Here is a 17419-nt window from a genome sequence, read left to right as displayed (position 1 = left end):
GCTGTAGCTTGTTGAAGGTGGTTGGGCGTGGTCTTTCTGTCTTGGCAAAGTCTCTCTGTGTTGTTTCACCACTCAAGCATTTTAATGGTTGTTGATTTGATACTATTTGAATATGATCAACCATGATTTCTCTTCACCCCATGCCTGCCTGTGTCACTCCCTCACACACACAAACACAGTATTTGAACACACACACACCACAACACAATCAATCCAGTCAGTCAGCCAGTCAGTGTTGGGTGCTGGTCCGTTCTGTTCCAGTTTCCAGTAAGCTGATCCTGCTGGCAGAGGCTGGTGGGGAGACTTCCTTTTCTGGAAGGACCTGATGCGCTGTGTTAATGATCCTCCCTCTCCCTCTTGGTCTCTCCACTGACCTGTCAGAGGAGTGAGGAGACTCCTTTCATAGCACGTCTGTACAGGCAGCAACACCAGAAGCCATCCAGCCGACAGAGTGAATATGTGGATCATCCCCGCCCTTCTCTTTCACGAACAACAGTAACACCATTTTGTGCTCTTTTGCCCCCATGTTCTTCTTCCTTCTGTTTGAGCCACTGTCTGTTTTTAGTCTCTCTCTCTCTCTCTCTCTCTCTCTCTCTCTCTCTCTCTCTCTCTCTCTCTCTCTCTCTCTCTCTCTCTCTCTCTCTCTCTCTCTCTCTCTCTCTCTCTCTCTCTCTCTCTCTCTCTCTTGTTTGTGTCTTTCTTCGCTTGTACCATCATTTCTATTTTTCTCTTTTAGGAGTATCCCCAATCCTCAGCTTCAGGTAGGCATCATCACATCCAACCATGAGTACACTCCTTCACTCTGTTTTCTTTTTTCCAGTTGTCACCCACATGCTCCTCCACCCCATCCATTCTTCTTCCCCTTCCCTCTCTCTGCTCCAGCCTCCACGCCCTGCCTCTGAGTGCGTTGGAGAGAGTTGCCAATTGCGCGCGGCAATGACAGCAAGTGGGAGTGGACCCTCGGCTCGCTCGCCAGCTTGTTTGAGTGTCTGTTTGTGAACGAGGAGAGGAAGAGCACAAGAGAAGAAGGAGGAGGAGGCAAAGAGCATCAGCACAGTCCTCCCAGTCTGTCCTCTCTCCCACTCTGAATGGAACAATCCTTCCTTCACTGCTTCTACATGGACATTTCTCCACCAAGGTTTTATCAGTGAAGACGGCAGCTGCTGCTGCTCCACTCCAGAAGCTCCTTCATGCTGGATTAAAAAAAGAAAGTGAGGAGAGTAGTGGAACGGGGGAGATCTCTGAACATGAATGAGGAAGCTAAGGAGAAAGGAGGCGCTGGGAAAGCAACCCATAGAAAGAAGAAAGGCAAAAAGGTAGGAGAGAGGGAAAACGCTTTCTTTGTCTTGGTGTGTTCAATTTGCTCAGCTGTAGCTAAAATGTTTGTTGTGTTTGAATAGGAGGTTTGAGCTCCTTGCACGAGATGATATAAATAAGTAAGGTTGCTGAATCTTCTATTAAGTAACTGAAGGTGTGTTTGATCATGTTTTTCATCGATTCTGATAGATTTTTTTGGTTTGATCATTTATGTTGTTCAAGCACCGATAAACCGGAACATTTTGAGATGTGTTAACATGGAGGTAATCTGGATTACATAAGAGTCGGCTCATCAAAACAACCAGGACACCTGGGTGTTTTTCTATCAAGTGTTTCCCGATTTCATTCCAACTGTAACAAACTCACATTTGACTCTGACAAGTAGGAGAAATATTGACTTAACCTCACCTGAAATGCTGCTTGTCAGTCATCAGTAATTATAATACTCACGCTGCGACTGGTCTGTCTGGTTGTTTTGCGCTGGCTGATTGGGTGAGCGAGCGGTGGTATGTACAGTCGAGAGAGGGAGACAGAGAGAGAGAGAGAGGCAGACAGAGAGAGAGAGAGAGAGAGAGAGAGAGAGAGAGAGAGAGAGAGAGAGAGAGAGAGAGAGAGAGAGAGAGGCAGACAGACAGAGGGAGTGTGTGCTTAAAAGAAGACATGGGGATGTCCTCAGGGGTAGGGGTTGGGTGAGGAAGGGGGGAGGTAGAATGCACACACTTCACAGGCTTCTGTTGTCCTGTCAAACTCCACCACAGCTGGATGTGCGTGTGTGTGTGTGCGTGTGTCTGTATGTGTTTTTTTTTAAACTTCATGTATTGTATACATGGCTGACTTATTTTTTCCATGTTAGTTATTATGAATTTAATTGAAGGTATCTGGAGGCACATAGGCGTGTTTTGACTCATGAAGAGGAATGCAGGTTTCTGTGTGTGTGTGTGTGTGTGTGTGTGTGTGTGTGTGTGTGTGTGTGTGTGTGTGTGTGTGTGTGTGTGTGTGTGTGCTTGTGCTCAAATGTGCACATGTTAATGACATTTTCAGGTTGTTGTTCACATTTTAATACTTTAAGCATATCTGTTTTTGGTTACTGAAGCGTGCCTCCTGTTCCTTTCATGTGGTGTGTCAGTGTGTCCAGCCTGTGCTACATGCATCAGGAGTATTTGAGTATTGTTTAAGCTTAATTGATCTTGGATGGCTCTGAGGGTACATTCAGGGATTTTAAGGGGAAAAATAAAAGACCCAGGCAGTTTTTACGGCAGCAACAGCCACTATACATTTTACAAGGTGGTTATTGAGAAGGAAAATGTATTCCTTAAATATTTTATAGCTACTGTGATGTCTCACCCTCAGTGTAAAGCTGTCACTCTGAGTCCTCAAGAGACAAGATGTTCAGACCTTGACTTCAGTGCGGAAATGTTGTCTCAAAGGAAAGTCACACATTTGGTGGATTGATGGATGCTAAAATTTGTTAAAGAGAAACAACCATCAAAACTGAACTGCATCTGAACAAAGTGTCATAATTAATATATAATATTTTATGGAATTGTATCTTCATTTTATAGTTTGTTCAGCTGGAATAAAACATAAGGGTTTTTTTCTAGATGTGACTTTAGTTTGTATTTTCATTAAAATTGACAAGCCATCAAAGTGTGTATTTATGAATTATAAAGTAATTAATACTGCGATAAATGCTTGTTGAAAATTGTCAGGTGCTTCTTCTTCTGTCTTCTGCATCCTTGTCTCTCACACCAACTACCTTCTCTTTCACTACATCCATAAACTTCTTTGGTCTTCCTCTAGGCCTCCTGCCTGGCAGTTCAAAACTCAGCATCCTTCTACCAATATATTCACTATCTCTCCTCTGGACATGTCCAAACCATCTCAGTCTGGCCTCTCTGACTTTATCTCCAAAACCTCTAACATGTGCTGTCCCTCTGATGTACTCATTCCTGATCCTATCCTTCCTGGTCACTCCCAGAGAGAACCTCAGTATCTTCATCTCTGCTACCTCCAGCTCTGTCTCCTGTCTTTTCCTCAGTGACACTGTCTCTAGACCAAACAACATCGCTGGTCTCACCAGTTTTGTACACCTTTCCTTTCATTTTAGCTGAAACTCTTCTATCACACATCACACCTGACACTTTTCCCCACCCGTTCCATCCTGCCTGTACACGCTTCTTCACCTCTTTTCCACACTCTCCATTGCTCTGGACTGTTGACCCTAAGTACTTAAAATCCTCCACCTTCTTGATCTCTTCTCCCTGTAACCTCACTCTTCCACTTGGGTTCCTCTCATTCACACACATGTACTCTGTCTTACTGTGGCTAACCTTCATTCCTCTCCTTTCCAGGACAAACCTCCACCTCTCTAGCTTCTCCTCCACCTGTTTCCTGCTCTCACTGCAGATCACAATGTCATCTGCAAACATCATAGTGCATGGAGATTCCTGTCTAACCTCATCTGTCAGCCTGTCCATCACCATAGCGAACAAGAAGGGGCTCAGAGCTGATCCCTGATGCAGTCCCACCTCCACCTTGAACTCCTCTGTCACACCTACAGCACACCTCATCACTGTCTTACAGTCCTCATACATGTCCTGCACCGCTCTAACATACTTCTCTGCCACTCCAGACTTCCTCATTCAATACCATGTTCCTCTCTGGGTACCCTGTTTCTCCAGATCTACAAAACCACAATGCAGCTCCCTCTTGCCTTCTCTGTACTTCTCTATCAACATCCTCAAAGCAAATACTGCATCTGTAGTACTCTTTTTTGGCATGAAACCATACTGCTGCTAATTCTGTCAAGTGCTAACAACTTAGAATATTGAAAACACTCACACAAAGAGAAGGCAACAGTTTAGTTTTCTTACTCGCAAGGAGAACGGACAGAGATATGCTCAGTTACAAATCTCTGAGCCCTCTCTTTAAATTACATTAGGACATTCCCTGATTACAATTTGTGGATTTATATTGCTATCTATATATCTATGTAGTATAGCCCAACCCCCCTTTAAAATAATTTTTAGCAGAATTTTAAATCTCAGCTTGGATATCCCAAGATTAAATATTTATTTTTTTCTTGCACATCATCTAATTTTCCCAATGGATAAAGATGAAGGAAGGCTGGGTAAAATTCAGGCATAGGATTATCACCGAGTCCCAAAGTTCTCTGTTGTTCCATTTTCCCCTAAAGATTGGCTCGTTATCTCTCCCACACCAGCTCCAGACTGCAGCCACAGAGCTGAAAACCGAGTGGAAAACGATGCATATTAATGCCTTCCACATCTCCATGTTGTTTGTGTTTGCGTGTGAACTTCACATTGCACACATGTGCTCGGCAAATGACTATGACAGATGTGTTAATGAATGTAGCCATGGCAACTACTCTGAGTAGGAGATGTTTAGGGTGAGGGGGGGGGGGTGGGTGAACTTGGTGGCCAGAACAGAAATATATATTTCATGAAGCTGCTGCTGTGACAGGGTGGGAAGCTCAAGGATGCAATCGCACATTTTTTTAACTCAAGGTCCCAGACGTATCCCGATTAAGATGACGGTCGTGAATCAACAGCAGCCACAGCCGAGTTCGCTGCTTCGAGGGTGTTGCTCATCAGTGTGTGTTTTGTGTTAAGTCAAATGCGCACTTTGATGAGAATTTGATGGAGTGATACATGTAATGAGTTTTACATAACAAGTAGACACATAAACACACAGCATTATCAAATATTTATCTGCATGTAGTCCTACCAAATGCAAGCTGCTAGTTTGTTCACGTGTTAGGGTACACAATTGTTGCTAGACATTTGGTTTTCTGAGCTCTAGTGGGTGTTGGTGCGGTTGGTTTTAGCTGTGTAAATAGGATATAGGACAGTTTTCTTGAGAAAAATTAGCAGCAGAAGGAGGAAAATGGGCCTCAGATATAAAAAAAGACTCCAGGAGGCACACGTGGATTCTTGTATCAGAATAAGTAAATCTAAACAAATCAAAATGATGCTGCTTGTGTAAAGGAAGAAGGAAGGGGGTTTACATGTTCACAAATATTATCAGGACAATTGAAACTCAAATCGTTTACCCTGATATAGAGAATTTTGTAACTATTATGTAAACTCACGTTGACATACAGTACATTATGTTTATATACACTAGTCTACACCAATGAGGTGGCACTGACTAAGCTAAGTGTGGGGTTGTAGTTCTGTAGTTCTGGTTCGGGATTCAAATGAAATTCAAGGATTTAAGGAAGACAGAAATCCCTATGAAGAGCTGTTTTTTTGTTGGTCTTCCTAATCAATGGGGACAGCTGGGAAACTGAGTCTCAGTACAATCCCTTGCTGCTGAACATATTTCTCAACAGTTAACAGGTCCTACTGCTGCTGCTTGCATAACCTGAAATCCACAAAACAAGTAAACCCAACACATTTTCCATTTTATTTTTGTTATAATGTTTGTTATAAATGACAAGCATCTCAGCAGGAAATAAAAGGAATATTTCATGAGAAAAACACATAACAAGTCTGTATACTATATCTCTCTTCTGCTGCCTGACTCGTTTGATTCCTAATGAGACGGTCAAGCAGTGACGGCTTGGCAGCTGGGTTCTGGATGGAAAAAGTCGAGTGTCTGGTGGACTGGTGAAATAAACTGTTCTGAGACAGGGCTTTATAAGAGAAATGGCACATCACAACTTCCAGATAACAGCTGGGCACTGGTGAATGTACATTGTGTGTGTGTGTGTGTGTGTGTGTGTGTGTGTGTGTGTGTGTGTGTGTGTGATGGAGAGAGAGACAGCAAGCAAGAGAAGTGCTGTTTTTGTTGTTCAGATTACACTAATGGACTTGGCACACATCAAATACTGAAGAGGGGTGGGTTACACTTTCAGGGTTGTCAGGAGGAACAGCTGTCGGGAAAAATTGTGTTAGTACAGGAAATATAGTGCAACAACTAACAAATCTATTTAAAATTTATTTCCTGATATTTTGACATTATATTTTGATGTCAGAATGCAGAAAATTCTGGCTTTTCCAATGTTCTACTCTAGATGTTGAATGAAGGGATGTGCTTTGTAATGAAGTTTAAAACATAGACTGCTGTTTGAAGTTGAAGATACCTTGGGAATGAAATGTGCTTAAATGTTAAAAAAAAAAAAAAATCGAACGGTTTCGGTAACACATGATAAGCAGCATATATTGAGTGCAGCATAAAAATGTGATGACTTATATAAAGCTGTACATACACACGCACATGTGCTGTATGTGGGTGTGGTGGTGTGAGTGAGTGCACATGTGTGCTCTCACAGACATGCTATAAATGTATGCATGCGTGTGTAGGTGGTGTATTCCTGCCATCTCTGCATGCATGTGTGTTTGAGGAGGTGGGCGTCTCAGAGCCTGGGCACAGCTGCATGCCTGGGGGAGAGGGCACAGGGATCAACCTGTCAGAGCTCCAGTCTCTCAAATGAACTATACAGTACCCCCTACCCCCAGTCACAGAGGGCCAAAGTAAGTGTGGGGTGCGGCGGAAGACAGGATGTTGAGTAGGTTAGAGAGATATGTAGAAGAGAGAAGGTGGTGAAATAGAGAAGGGTGAAAAACTGGCAAGGAAGTGAGAGTTTGGTGTGACTTTGAATGTGGGAGGAGAGGAAAGGGGTGGAAGCATGATGGGGTGCTTTTTTTTCTCTCTGTCACTAGCATTGTTGACCTCTAAACTGTTGTAGGGACTTTTTAACACTGACAACCAGTCGAGTGTGCAGAGATGACAATTTGGCAGGGTCTGAAATCCATCCTCAAGATTTCTTCTGTCAACAGTTTGCCACTTTTTTGCATGCACAAACAAGTGTGACTAAATCAAAATCAGAATCAGAGCACTTTATTGATCCCCGAGGGGAAGGAGCTTTTTGCTACAATTGCACTGCTCCAGAAAGATCCAAAGAAAATGTCAGAATAAGCAAGAAAAATTAGAAGTAACAGCTAAAAAAGTTGGAAAAAGGAAGACAGTGAATAAGAGAATATAAATGTATATAGATAGATAGATAGATAGATAGATAGATAGATAGATATATAGATAGATAGATAGATAGATAGATAGATAGATAGATAGATAGATAGATAGATAGATAGATAGATAGATAGATAGATAGATAGATAGATAGATAGATAGATAGATAGAAAGATAGATAGATAGATAGATAGATAGATAGATAGATAGATAGATAGATAGATAGATACTTTATTAATCCCAGAGGAAATTGTATAAAAAATATAAAATAAAAATATAGATAATATAGATATATAGATAAATATTATATATATATATATATATATATATATATATATAATATATATAATATAATATATAATATTTATATAAATATAAATATAGATAAAATATAAAATATAGAGGTATGTATAGTTTTTAGTGTCCATGTCCATTCCTCCTCCTCACGGCATCACTGTCAAAGTGACTACATGTAGATGTAGTTGTACATTTTGATGGACACAGGAATATTTTGCTATGGCGCTCATGTAGGAAGGGCCATCCTACCGCTGAACAAACTCCATCAACGATCCATTATACAGTGGGTGGTACTCATTGTCCTAAATGACCGTTAACTTGAACAGTGTCCTCCTCTCCAACACCACTATCGTAAAGTCCAACTTTGCCCCAACAATGTCACCACCCCTACAGATCAGTCTGTTGGTGTCCACCAGCCTCACACCACATCGTAAGGGAAAGCACTGTGCACCGGACAGGTAGAACATCCTCAGAATGGTGTAACAGATGTTAAAGCACCTCATCCTCCTCAGGAAAATGAGACGGCTTAAATCTTTCTTGTAGAGAGTGTCTGTGTGCACCGAAGGTGTTGGAGAAGTCAAAAACACGACTCTCCAAGTCTTCCCAACCTTTTCCAGGTGACAGTAGACACAGTTTAGCAGGTAGATGGTTAAATCCTTACTCCAACATAGGGTTGGTGTGCAAATTGCAGAGGATCCAAGAGTGGTTGGCCCAGGTGCAGATGGTGCTCTACGATGAGTATTTCAGGGGTCTTCATGATGTGGGAAGTCAGTGACAGGCCTGTAGTCCTTGCAGGCATTATACTGTGCTTTGCCTTTCTCTGAACAGAGTTTTCAATCAAAACTCTTGGATGGCCTTTTGAAACAATGACATTTGATTTCAATCGTAACTCAAGTCGTATGAGCCCCACAGAAATGTTTATTTTACTGTGACTTGTTTCCATGATGACCAACCCGTTTCTTGATTAATTTGCTCATTGGTTTAGTCACTGACTCTTATGCCAGACAAGTACAAGCATTTACATATTCGAGCAGGCTTTAGTTTGGAGTGTGATTGCAAACAAAACCACACAAGTGCACAGGAACACAAAAGGAGCAGCACTAGAGAACTAACAAGGCTATTAAGCCAAACCTAATCAACAAATAGTCAACAGAAGTAAAACTCACCATTCATTGCTCTTTGCCTCCATCCTAGCTGTACATGACCCCCACCGCAATCCATCTATAATAGCAAGCCTTCATTTCTACTGTACTGGTGACTTTCTCTGCTGGCAGCCGCTGCTTCCTGAACCCCACAGCCTCTTCTGTTTGCCACAGCTTCGGCTCTTTACTTTTTGCTCTGTCGAGCTCTTTTCATTCCTCTTCTCCATTTACATAAAGAGCACCACTATCAGATAAAGAACCCCCACTATTTTTTCCTATTAAGTTTGGAATCCTCTCCCAGTTTTTTGTCACCATGGCAACTGGTGAAAGCTGAAGAGTGGAATAACAAAGGCTTTTATCCTTATGAAAGCAATAACAGTGGTTTATGCTTGCTGTGTTGTACAGTCTGGCGACCTCCTTGTGACCACAAGTTTGTCTCACTTTCTTTCTCAGATGTTCAATATCAGTGGTTTTACTTGGGCTTTTACTTGATGTGGGAAAATTAAACCAAAATAGTAAGACAAAAAATAAAGTCATTAGTTTATTTATCACCTTGTCTTCAATGAAACAAGTCACCTGGGGTCTGGATGGGAATTGATCTTCACATAAATTACCAAAACAGATGCAGAGGACAAAACATCCATGTGTTAAGATTGACAAAGTTCAAGGTATTACCATGTACATGCTCACATGAAGGCAGCAGAGGAAAGATTTTGGAGTCCTAGCAGGTCCTAGGCAGTAACAGTGAAAGAAAACTTATATCCTATTTTATGAAAGAAAAAACTTAATTTCACAGAATAAAATCAAGAGGCTTGCATTTAGCATTAACATAGCTCTAAAATATATGAAATGAAAGATGAACTGTGATCCTAAGTCAATCAGTTTGAAGGTGCAATAAACAACAGACCGTAGCTTTATCATACATTTTTTTGTTTTATTTGATTGAGGAAGTATTCAGAAATTTAGGGGAGATGGCCAGTTTAGCACCAGTTATGCCAAAGTGCTACAATAGAACCTGGTGAGACAGAAACATCCTTGCAATATGAAGCATGGGTAAGGGTTATAATAATTATTTTAGACATTATTTTGTTGTTGCTTCAAGCAATGCTCACAGATATTGAAATGCAAAAATTGCAGGGAATATGACATCATTGATAATTTCATGAATAGTGGGTTCTCTCCTCCAGGAGATCCTCTGCAATGCTGTACCTCCCTACTTATAACTATAGTTGTTTCTGTTGGCTTTTTTCAGAGGTAAGTCTATCAACAGCGTTTCTGGAACCACCAAGAGGTGTGAGATTGAAAGAAGTTTTCCGATTGGTTGGATCAGTGATCCCCTTTTTCTAGATATTAATTCAGGGATGACAGGAGTGTAATGTGAGCGCCAAGGCAACATCACTTGAGCCAGATGGTACAGTATGGTCGAGGAACATTGGAGAAGATAAATAGGAATCAAAGTGGATGGTGAATGAGGGTGAAGACAGGACTGGCAGGATCATTAAAATAGAGCGAAACAACTTTTGACAGGTGAGTCGGCCGGATATCTGAGATGTAAAGTCTAGCAGAGACTGGAAGGAGAAGGGCTGTCGGTGAAATAGAATGTAATATTGATGTAATGTTTGTAAGGCAATATACTGTAAGTACATTCTCACCTGTACACTTGAAAATAAAGCCCTCCAGGAATGCATGAGATCCACATTCCAGAAGTTTCAGTGGCAACGATCGTGCCAGTGCAGTTTCCTCTCTGGGTATCATCTCTATGTAATGTGAATGAGAATGTGTGGCATTTGTCATGTTTCAGTGGAAGAACAAAGATGTTCACCTCATCCCCTCTTTAGCACTCATTTCTCTGTCTTTTCCCTTCACAGTCACTGAGTGGAGGGCCAGACAAATTGGATTTTCTTCATATTGATAACTCGATTTCTGTTGCAGACAGTCCAGTGTGGTTTTGATTTGACAATATTTCGTGCTCCTCCAGAGCGGGAAAAAATAAGCCTGTCTGCTTGTCGGTTACCTGGTCCTCTATTTGCCTGGAGACAATTTGAACTTTTTACACCATAGACACTGAAAATTTTTATTATCAGATTATTTACCCTCACCATATTTTCACTATATCACCTCTCCTCTCTTCCATCCCTTGTCATGGCCTTTAATGAGATGCCAGGAGTGGTTACATGTGCTTTTTCATTTTCCAAATTACCTGCTGTGCTCAGCAACACATCCCAAGGTGATATTTCTCGATTTACTATGTCCACTCCACAAACATCAGTAATGTAATGGCCCATTAAATGAAAGATGCATGCCATTGGGGACAGCTTTTACTATTCTATTCGAGATTCCCAAGGATCGCTGGAAATGCCACTACTTCTCCCCAAAACACCTGTGACTTTTTGAGTCTCAATGAGGCTAAATACTGACTGAAAATAGTTCTCACCAGTATATTTTTATTAACTTTTTCAGACAACAACATGAACTTTGGATTGTTATTTATTTGAATCATTTGCTTCTACAACACATTAGTTTCATTGAGTATTTTGATTAAACTTGGTAATTTTTCATTTCAAAATAGCTCTTAATGAAGGAGTAGATCCATAATTTTTGTGGTGTGCGTGTTTTTGACCCAACCTTGACAAAGTTATTTACGAGGGTCCATATATTCATTCATTCATTTTTCGTCCCACTATTCTGGTTTCAGGGGTCACGGGGGGGTTGCTGGAGCCAATCCCAGTAGAATTATGGGATCGGCCAGCGCATCGAGGGTCTATATAGTCAATCCTTAAACTCTAAGGAACTAGCTTAGTATGGACACTTCACTGAACAGAGTGGATAAATTCTTAAACTAATCACTGATTATTGTCCCGTTTGGAGTGATTTCTCATCTGTGATTAAACTAATCTGAGTTGTGTAAACTAACATAACTGAAGCTTTTATTAGGCATATTGAATTTATACAAGAACAACATGGTGATTTTATTCACAAACTGAAGGCCCATATTATGTCTATAATATTCACATATCTTTTGAATTTGGCTTGAACAGTCTTTGTACTCTTTGTAGAGTGGTTGAATGTTGGATCTGCAAAGGATTCTTTTGTGAGGGCTTGTTCCAGGGTCTCATCTGCCCTGTGGTCAGTGACAAAACACACACGATGTGACAACTCTATCTGTGAGGGTGTGATCCTGCTAATGATATGGCCTCTGGGTATGTGTGTGTGTGTGTGTGTGTGTGTGTGTGTGTGTGTGTGTGTGTGTGTGTGTGTGTATGTGTGTGTGTGTGTGTGTGCGTGCGTGCGTGCGTGTCTGTGCATGTCTGTGCGTGTCTGTGTGTGTACATGAAGGAGGTGATACAGATTACTCATCAGACCCATTATTGACTTCCAACTGTTGACATTAAAAAGGGCTTTTCAACCTGTTTGTATGGAGGAGTCATTCTTTGTATGATCATACAGTTAAAATTCAACAAATAGCAATAGAAAAATTGAATGTTGCTGAGGAAGGTGATTTGATGTGATTAATGTGAGTAGGTGGGAATAACGAAGGTAAGGCAGTAGATAGATTAGATAGATTAGATAGATTAGATAGATTAGATAGATAGATAGATAGATAGATAGATAGATAGATAGATAGATAGATAGATAGATAGATAGATAGATAGATAGATAGATAGATAGATAGATAGATAGATAGATAGATAGATAGATAGATAGATAGATAGATAGATAGATAGAGGATGTGCAATTTCCGGAGGAAATTGCACACGTCCTCTGCTCAAGCATTACATAATAAACAAACACTGGACAAACACCAGGAGAAAAAGAAACACTGACACCACAGGACATACCACAAGACATACACTACACTAACAGACACATGCAGCACCAACAGGACATATACTAAACTAAAACTAAAATATAAACACTATAAAATTAAGTTAAATAAAATAACAAATAAAAATAAAAAGTGCAATTGAAAATTAGCAGGAGGGTGGGTAGGGTACACCCTTCTTACAATGTAAGGCGTCACTATCTAATATCACAACATTTTCACAACACCTTAGCCCCACTACACTGCAGCGCAGGGTGACATCCCATCTCCTCCCCTCCATTCAACCGCATGCTGACCTTGCCACCTCCCCCCCGCTCCTCCTGACAGAGTCATTGTACACCCTGATGGCACGGGGCACGAAGGAGGACCTCAGCCTCTCTGTGGAGGCGCTGTGTGACAGCAGTCAGCCACTGAAGGTGCTTCTCTGCTGGGAGAAGGTGGTGTGTAGGGGGTGGCTGGTGTTGTTCATGATAGCCTTAACTTTAGACATGGTCCTGCTCTCCAGAAGCGTCTCCACAGAGTCCAGGCTCAGCCCGATGACTGAGCCCGCTCTACGAATGAGTCTGTTCAGACGGTCCATATCTCTTTTCCTGGCCTCGCCACCCAAACACACAATGGCGTATGACAGCACACTGGAGACTACGGACTGATAGAACATGAGAAGGAGCTTAGGACAGATGTTGAAGGAGGCCAGCCTCCTCAGGAAGTACATCCTGCTCTGCCCCTTCTTGTACACACAGTCTGAGTTGAGGGACCAGTCCAGTCTGCTGTCTAGCTGCAGTCCCAGGTACTTATAGTTTCCTACCACCTCCACCTCATTGTCCTCGATGATCACTGGCTGTGGAGAGAGAGGTGCCGCCGGAAATCCAGCACCATCGCCTTCGTCTTGGAGACGCTAAGCTGGAGCTGGTTCTGTTGGCACTACTCCACAAAGTCAGTCAACAATGCCCTGTACAATGCCCTCATCACCCCCCCGGATACATGCCACAATCGCAGTATCATCAGAGTACTTCTGTGTGTGGCATGTATCCGAGTTGTGCTTGAAGTCCGACGTGTAGAGGGTGAAAAGAATGGGGGAGAGCACGGTCCCTTGTGGCGCCCCCGTGGTGCTAGTCACCAAATACAGTACAATGGGATACAGCAGAGAAGATGTCAGGATGATGCGTTGGTGTCCCAGAGTCAGCTGGGGAAAGAGAACCAAGTCTGAATCTTCACCCACTTGTGTCATGAATCAATCACTGCTGAGATATCCTTGCTGTCTAGCCCCACAAGAACCGGAATTGCTTTCATAGTTATTTCTCAGATGTCCTATTTTACCCACAGAGAGTAAGCCTTGCTGTAATTCACCACCTGGGACCTCTTTCGGATTACTTCATCTATCACTAGCCTCCTGGCACAACTGAAGTCTGACATCTAAAGGGTAGAAGACAACAATGTGGACATACCCCAAATGTGACCTGCAGAAAAAAGAAGAAGTAAAAGCAAGGTAAAATACATCAAGTATGAACACACAAAGTTTTTGGAAAGATGCCACTGGTACCACTATCCTCCCAAGGTTAAGTTGAAATCCTGTGGAAAAATCACTGCGCTCTTGAACACACTTGCAGAGGAGGGTGTTATGTAAATGTGAGTGGGAAGAGATCGGCATCAAAAAATATATAAATACTAAATGATATGGTCTTGTCAGTTCAACACAGTACGGCACACACCAGAGAGTAAGGGCACTGACAGGAAAGGACGAGACCATTTCCTTTCTTTTCCATAAAACCACGTGCCAAATGGTAGCACCCGTTTGGTAGAATATTCAAGCCCTGACTAAACCGTCAGTCATGAAGCTTAAGGCCTCCTCTTCAGCAGATTTTCTGTCACATGAAGCCTCTCCAGGCTCCCCTAACGGCAGTCAGTGTGATGGTAATAAATGTTTAGAATGTATGACTTACCCGAACAAGTGTGGACTGAAAGGTTTAAGCTGCATTCCAATCGAATCCAACTTTATTTGTTAAGCACTTAAATGACCCACATGTCGTCTATCCAATGGTCTCCCATAGAGTTGCAAGACTATTGTAGTAATGATGGAAATAGAAAGATGATGGAATTATTTTTCTGTTTAAATTGAGTTAAATTGATGCCCAGCCTAGAATCTGTGTCACTTTGAGTCAAAACTTCCCATAAGCGTCAGAAAAAAATACAACTTTCAAACTGGAGGCTAATTGTCTACTATACCAATACAGATACAGTTACAATCGGGTAAAGATATTAGGATTGACCCTACGCAGCACTGAGTGATGAGATACGGCTTAATTTCGCCAACTGGAGTGAACATGACTTCTGCTTCGTTTTTAAAATTAACACCTAATTTGGTTTACACTGTTTGACATTTTGGGTCTGATAAATCACAGAGAGCTTGAGAAGTTTCTGTCTGAGACAGAGAATCACCGTGTTTTGCTGATTTAGTGAATATAATATGCATATTTATAACTTTATGGTTATTGTAGCCCACTTAGGAGTGTTACATATGAAACTCTGAGGGGGTTTTCTACAGCATCACTAAGACAGTCAGGAGAACTGATCTATGCTCTACAATGGGACTTTGCATTATTATTGATATTCCTAGCAAATTCAAACTGTCAAACCGCTGATGACCTGTAGGTGAGGGTGCCTTTCAAAAATAGGTGATTGGAGATACAGAGTGAGTGCCAGAGGTGGAAAAATCCAAAAATCCTGCAGCTATAGCCTGAGAAAGACAAACCCTCCATTAACATGTCAGCTCCTGTTTGACAGAAAATAGAATTAAATAAACCGGTAATTCGAGTTTTCTGCTTTGCTCATTCTTTGTATCTATAAATGTTCTTTAAAGTTTCAAGTTATATTCACAAAGAAAAGGACAAGATAACAGCCTGTGGCTCCGACACCCGGATGATAGCATATTCTTGTGATGTTGTTGATGTCTTGGAGTGGAAGGGACTTCAAGTGATCTATTTTGAGCAGTAAAATCTTCAAGTCCCATGTTGCTTTGTGACACTGTAACAACTTCCTGCTTTCAATTTATTCATCCAACTGGGTTATTTCTAGAAATGTTATGTATGAGGCAGCTGTGTGGATCTTTAGAAAAACTGAAGTGAAAATATATCATTCTTACGTTTACTTGATGGGGCAAATGATAGATTTTTCCTGTATTCTTGTTTAAATTATTCAGATTTAGTTTCATCTTCATAATTTTTGTGGGAGCAGAAATCTTAATTCTCCCTTTCATCTGGACAATCCTTGGTTTTCTTCTATTTTTTTCCTGCAGGTAAAAGGTGAAGAATCTAAAAGTCTCATTCCAAGTCAGTTGATTCTATATTTGGAATGGATGGCATTTGCAGCTAAGACAACGTTGCACACAACCCCTGCTATCCTTTATCCCATCCATCCATCCATCCATCCATCCATCCATCCACCCACCCATTCAACCTCTTTTTAGCCTCACTGACTCTGACTTCTTCCTCTGCTCTTCTCTCTTCAGTTCACTTCCTTACAGTCAGCCCAGAAAACCCTGAGGAGGATAGAATTTTTGACTAAGCAGCCTGGTTTCACACACACACTTGTGCATGCGTGCGGGCACACACTCACACACACACACGCACGCACACACACACACACACACACACGCACACACACTCACACACACTGTCTCAACATCAAAGCCGCCATTATTTTGTGCGTACTGACAAACCAGATCACTGAGCTGTGTAGACAGACAGGGAGGAACTGGTGGAAGACGTGGTGAGAGAGTAAGAGGCTAGACACAGAATGTAGAACAGACGGATCACTCTCAAAATGTTCTTATCATTGTGTGTTTGGTCATCACATCACAATGTGTACATGTGTTCATCCATGTCTCCGAAAGCTGTACTGGAAATGTGTGTTTAACACTGAGTCCTTTCTCTTTTCTCTACTGGTACCACTGTCAGTCACTCATCCCAGCATTAGGCTGTTATCTGCCTTCAAGCACACTTTATACATGCAGTTGTATGATGAAAAAAAATCTATTTGAGCAATAAATGGGTATTTTTACCATTTGGTTCTAACATCTCACCTCATTAATAGTGAAATCAAGAGGATATAAAATCATAATTACTATTTTGCTTATTTTTTTGGGGGGACTTCACCAGTCAGAGTGCTAGATAATTATCAGAGTGTTTGAAGTTGAAGAACAATAAATACATCTGTTAGGCTGTCCAAGTGTCATAATGTGCTTAAGTAGGCAACAATATAAGGAATTATTTTAAAGAAAACCTGTTTAGATAAGCTAAAAACTGACAACACAGCTGTAAAATAATTTTTGAAAAAGAAGATGCAGTTGATTTTAACATTTTTATACTCTTTTTTTGTAGATTTCTATGTAAGACAAACAGTAAAGAAACATCTGGACTGGAGTGTATGAAAAATGCCAATAGCAGGACTAATTTTTCTTCTTGCTGTTGTGATGGTCTAATTGTGCTTCCCGTGCCCGTGAATGTTCCTGTCCTTGTTTCCATGGAAACCAAAGAGGTGTGGAATATCCTTTCACCCTCCCGTAGTCACTGGCTTTGCCTTTCGCACCGCCAGCCGCCACCTCTTACCTTTAATAGCCCTTCACAGCCAGACGCTCTGAAATGGTAGCATGTCTTGACATTGCCAGTCAGACAGAACAGGTGGCTGTTCTAACTCTCAACCACATCCGTCATCCTTGAGTGTTTCAACGCACACAAATGGACACAATGACAATGTGTCACTCTCAGAAAACATCCAATGCTGTTATGAAAGCCCAACAATTAGTTCAAGGCAAAAAGAAATACCCACCAGCAGACGCAGTTCAACCCTC

At 41.5% G+C, this 17419-nt stretch overlaps 1 protein-coding gene across 11 annotated transcripts in view; it reads left to right on the top strand.

The window, feature by feature from the left end:
* Nucleotides 1-1180: 1180 nt before the first annotated feature.
* The window catches only part of LOC137603639 (ankyrin-3-like), a 107499-nt gene continuing 91260 nt past the window's right edge, over nucleotides 1181-17419 (top strand). For all 11 annotated transcript variants that reach the window (XM_068327296.1, XM_068327295.1, XM_068327293.1 and 8 more), the window contains exon 1: nucleotides 1181-1316. In XM_068327296.1, coding sequence (XP_068183397.1) covers nucleotides 1248-1316 — 69 coding nt within the window. In that variant the 5' untranslated portion in view covers nucleotides 1181-1247. The remainder of the gene's footprint in view (nucleotides 1317-17419) is intronic.

This window comes from Antennarius striatus, chromosome 11 (genome assembly GCF_040054535.1).
Source record: "Antennarius striatus isolate MH-2024 chromosome 11, ASM4005453v1, whole genome shotgun sequence".
Classification (NCBI taxonomy): Eukaryota; Metazoa; Chordata; class Actinopteri; order Lophiiformes; family Antennariidae; genus Antennarius; species Antennarius striatus.
This window is presented reverse-complemented; position numbering and strand designations above follow the sequence as displayed.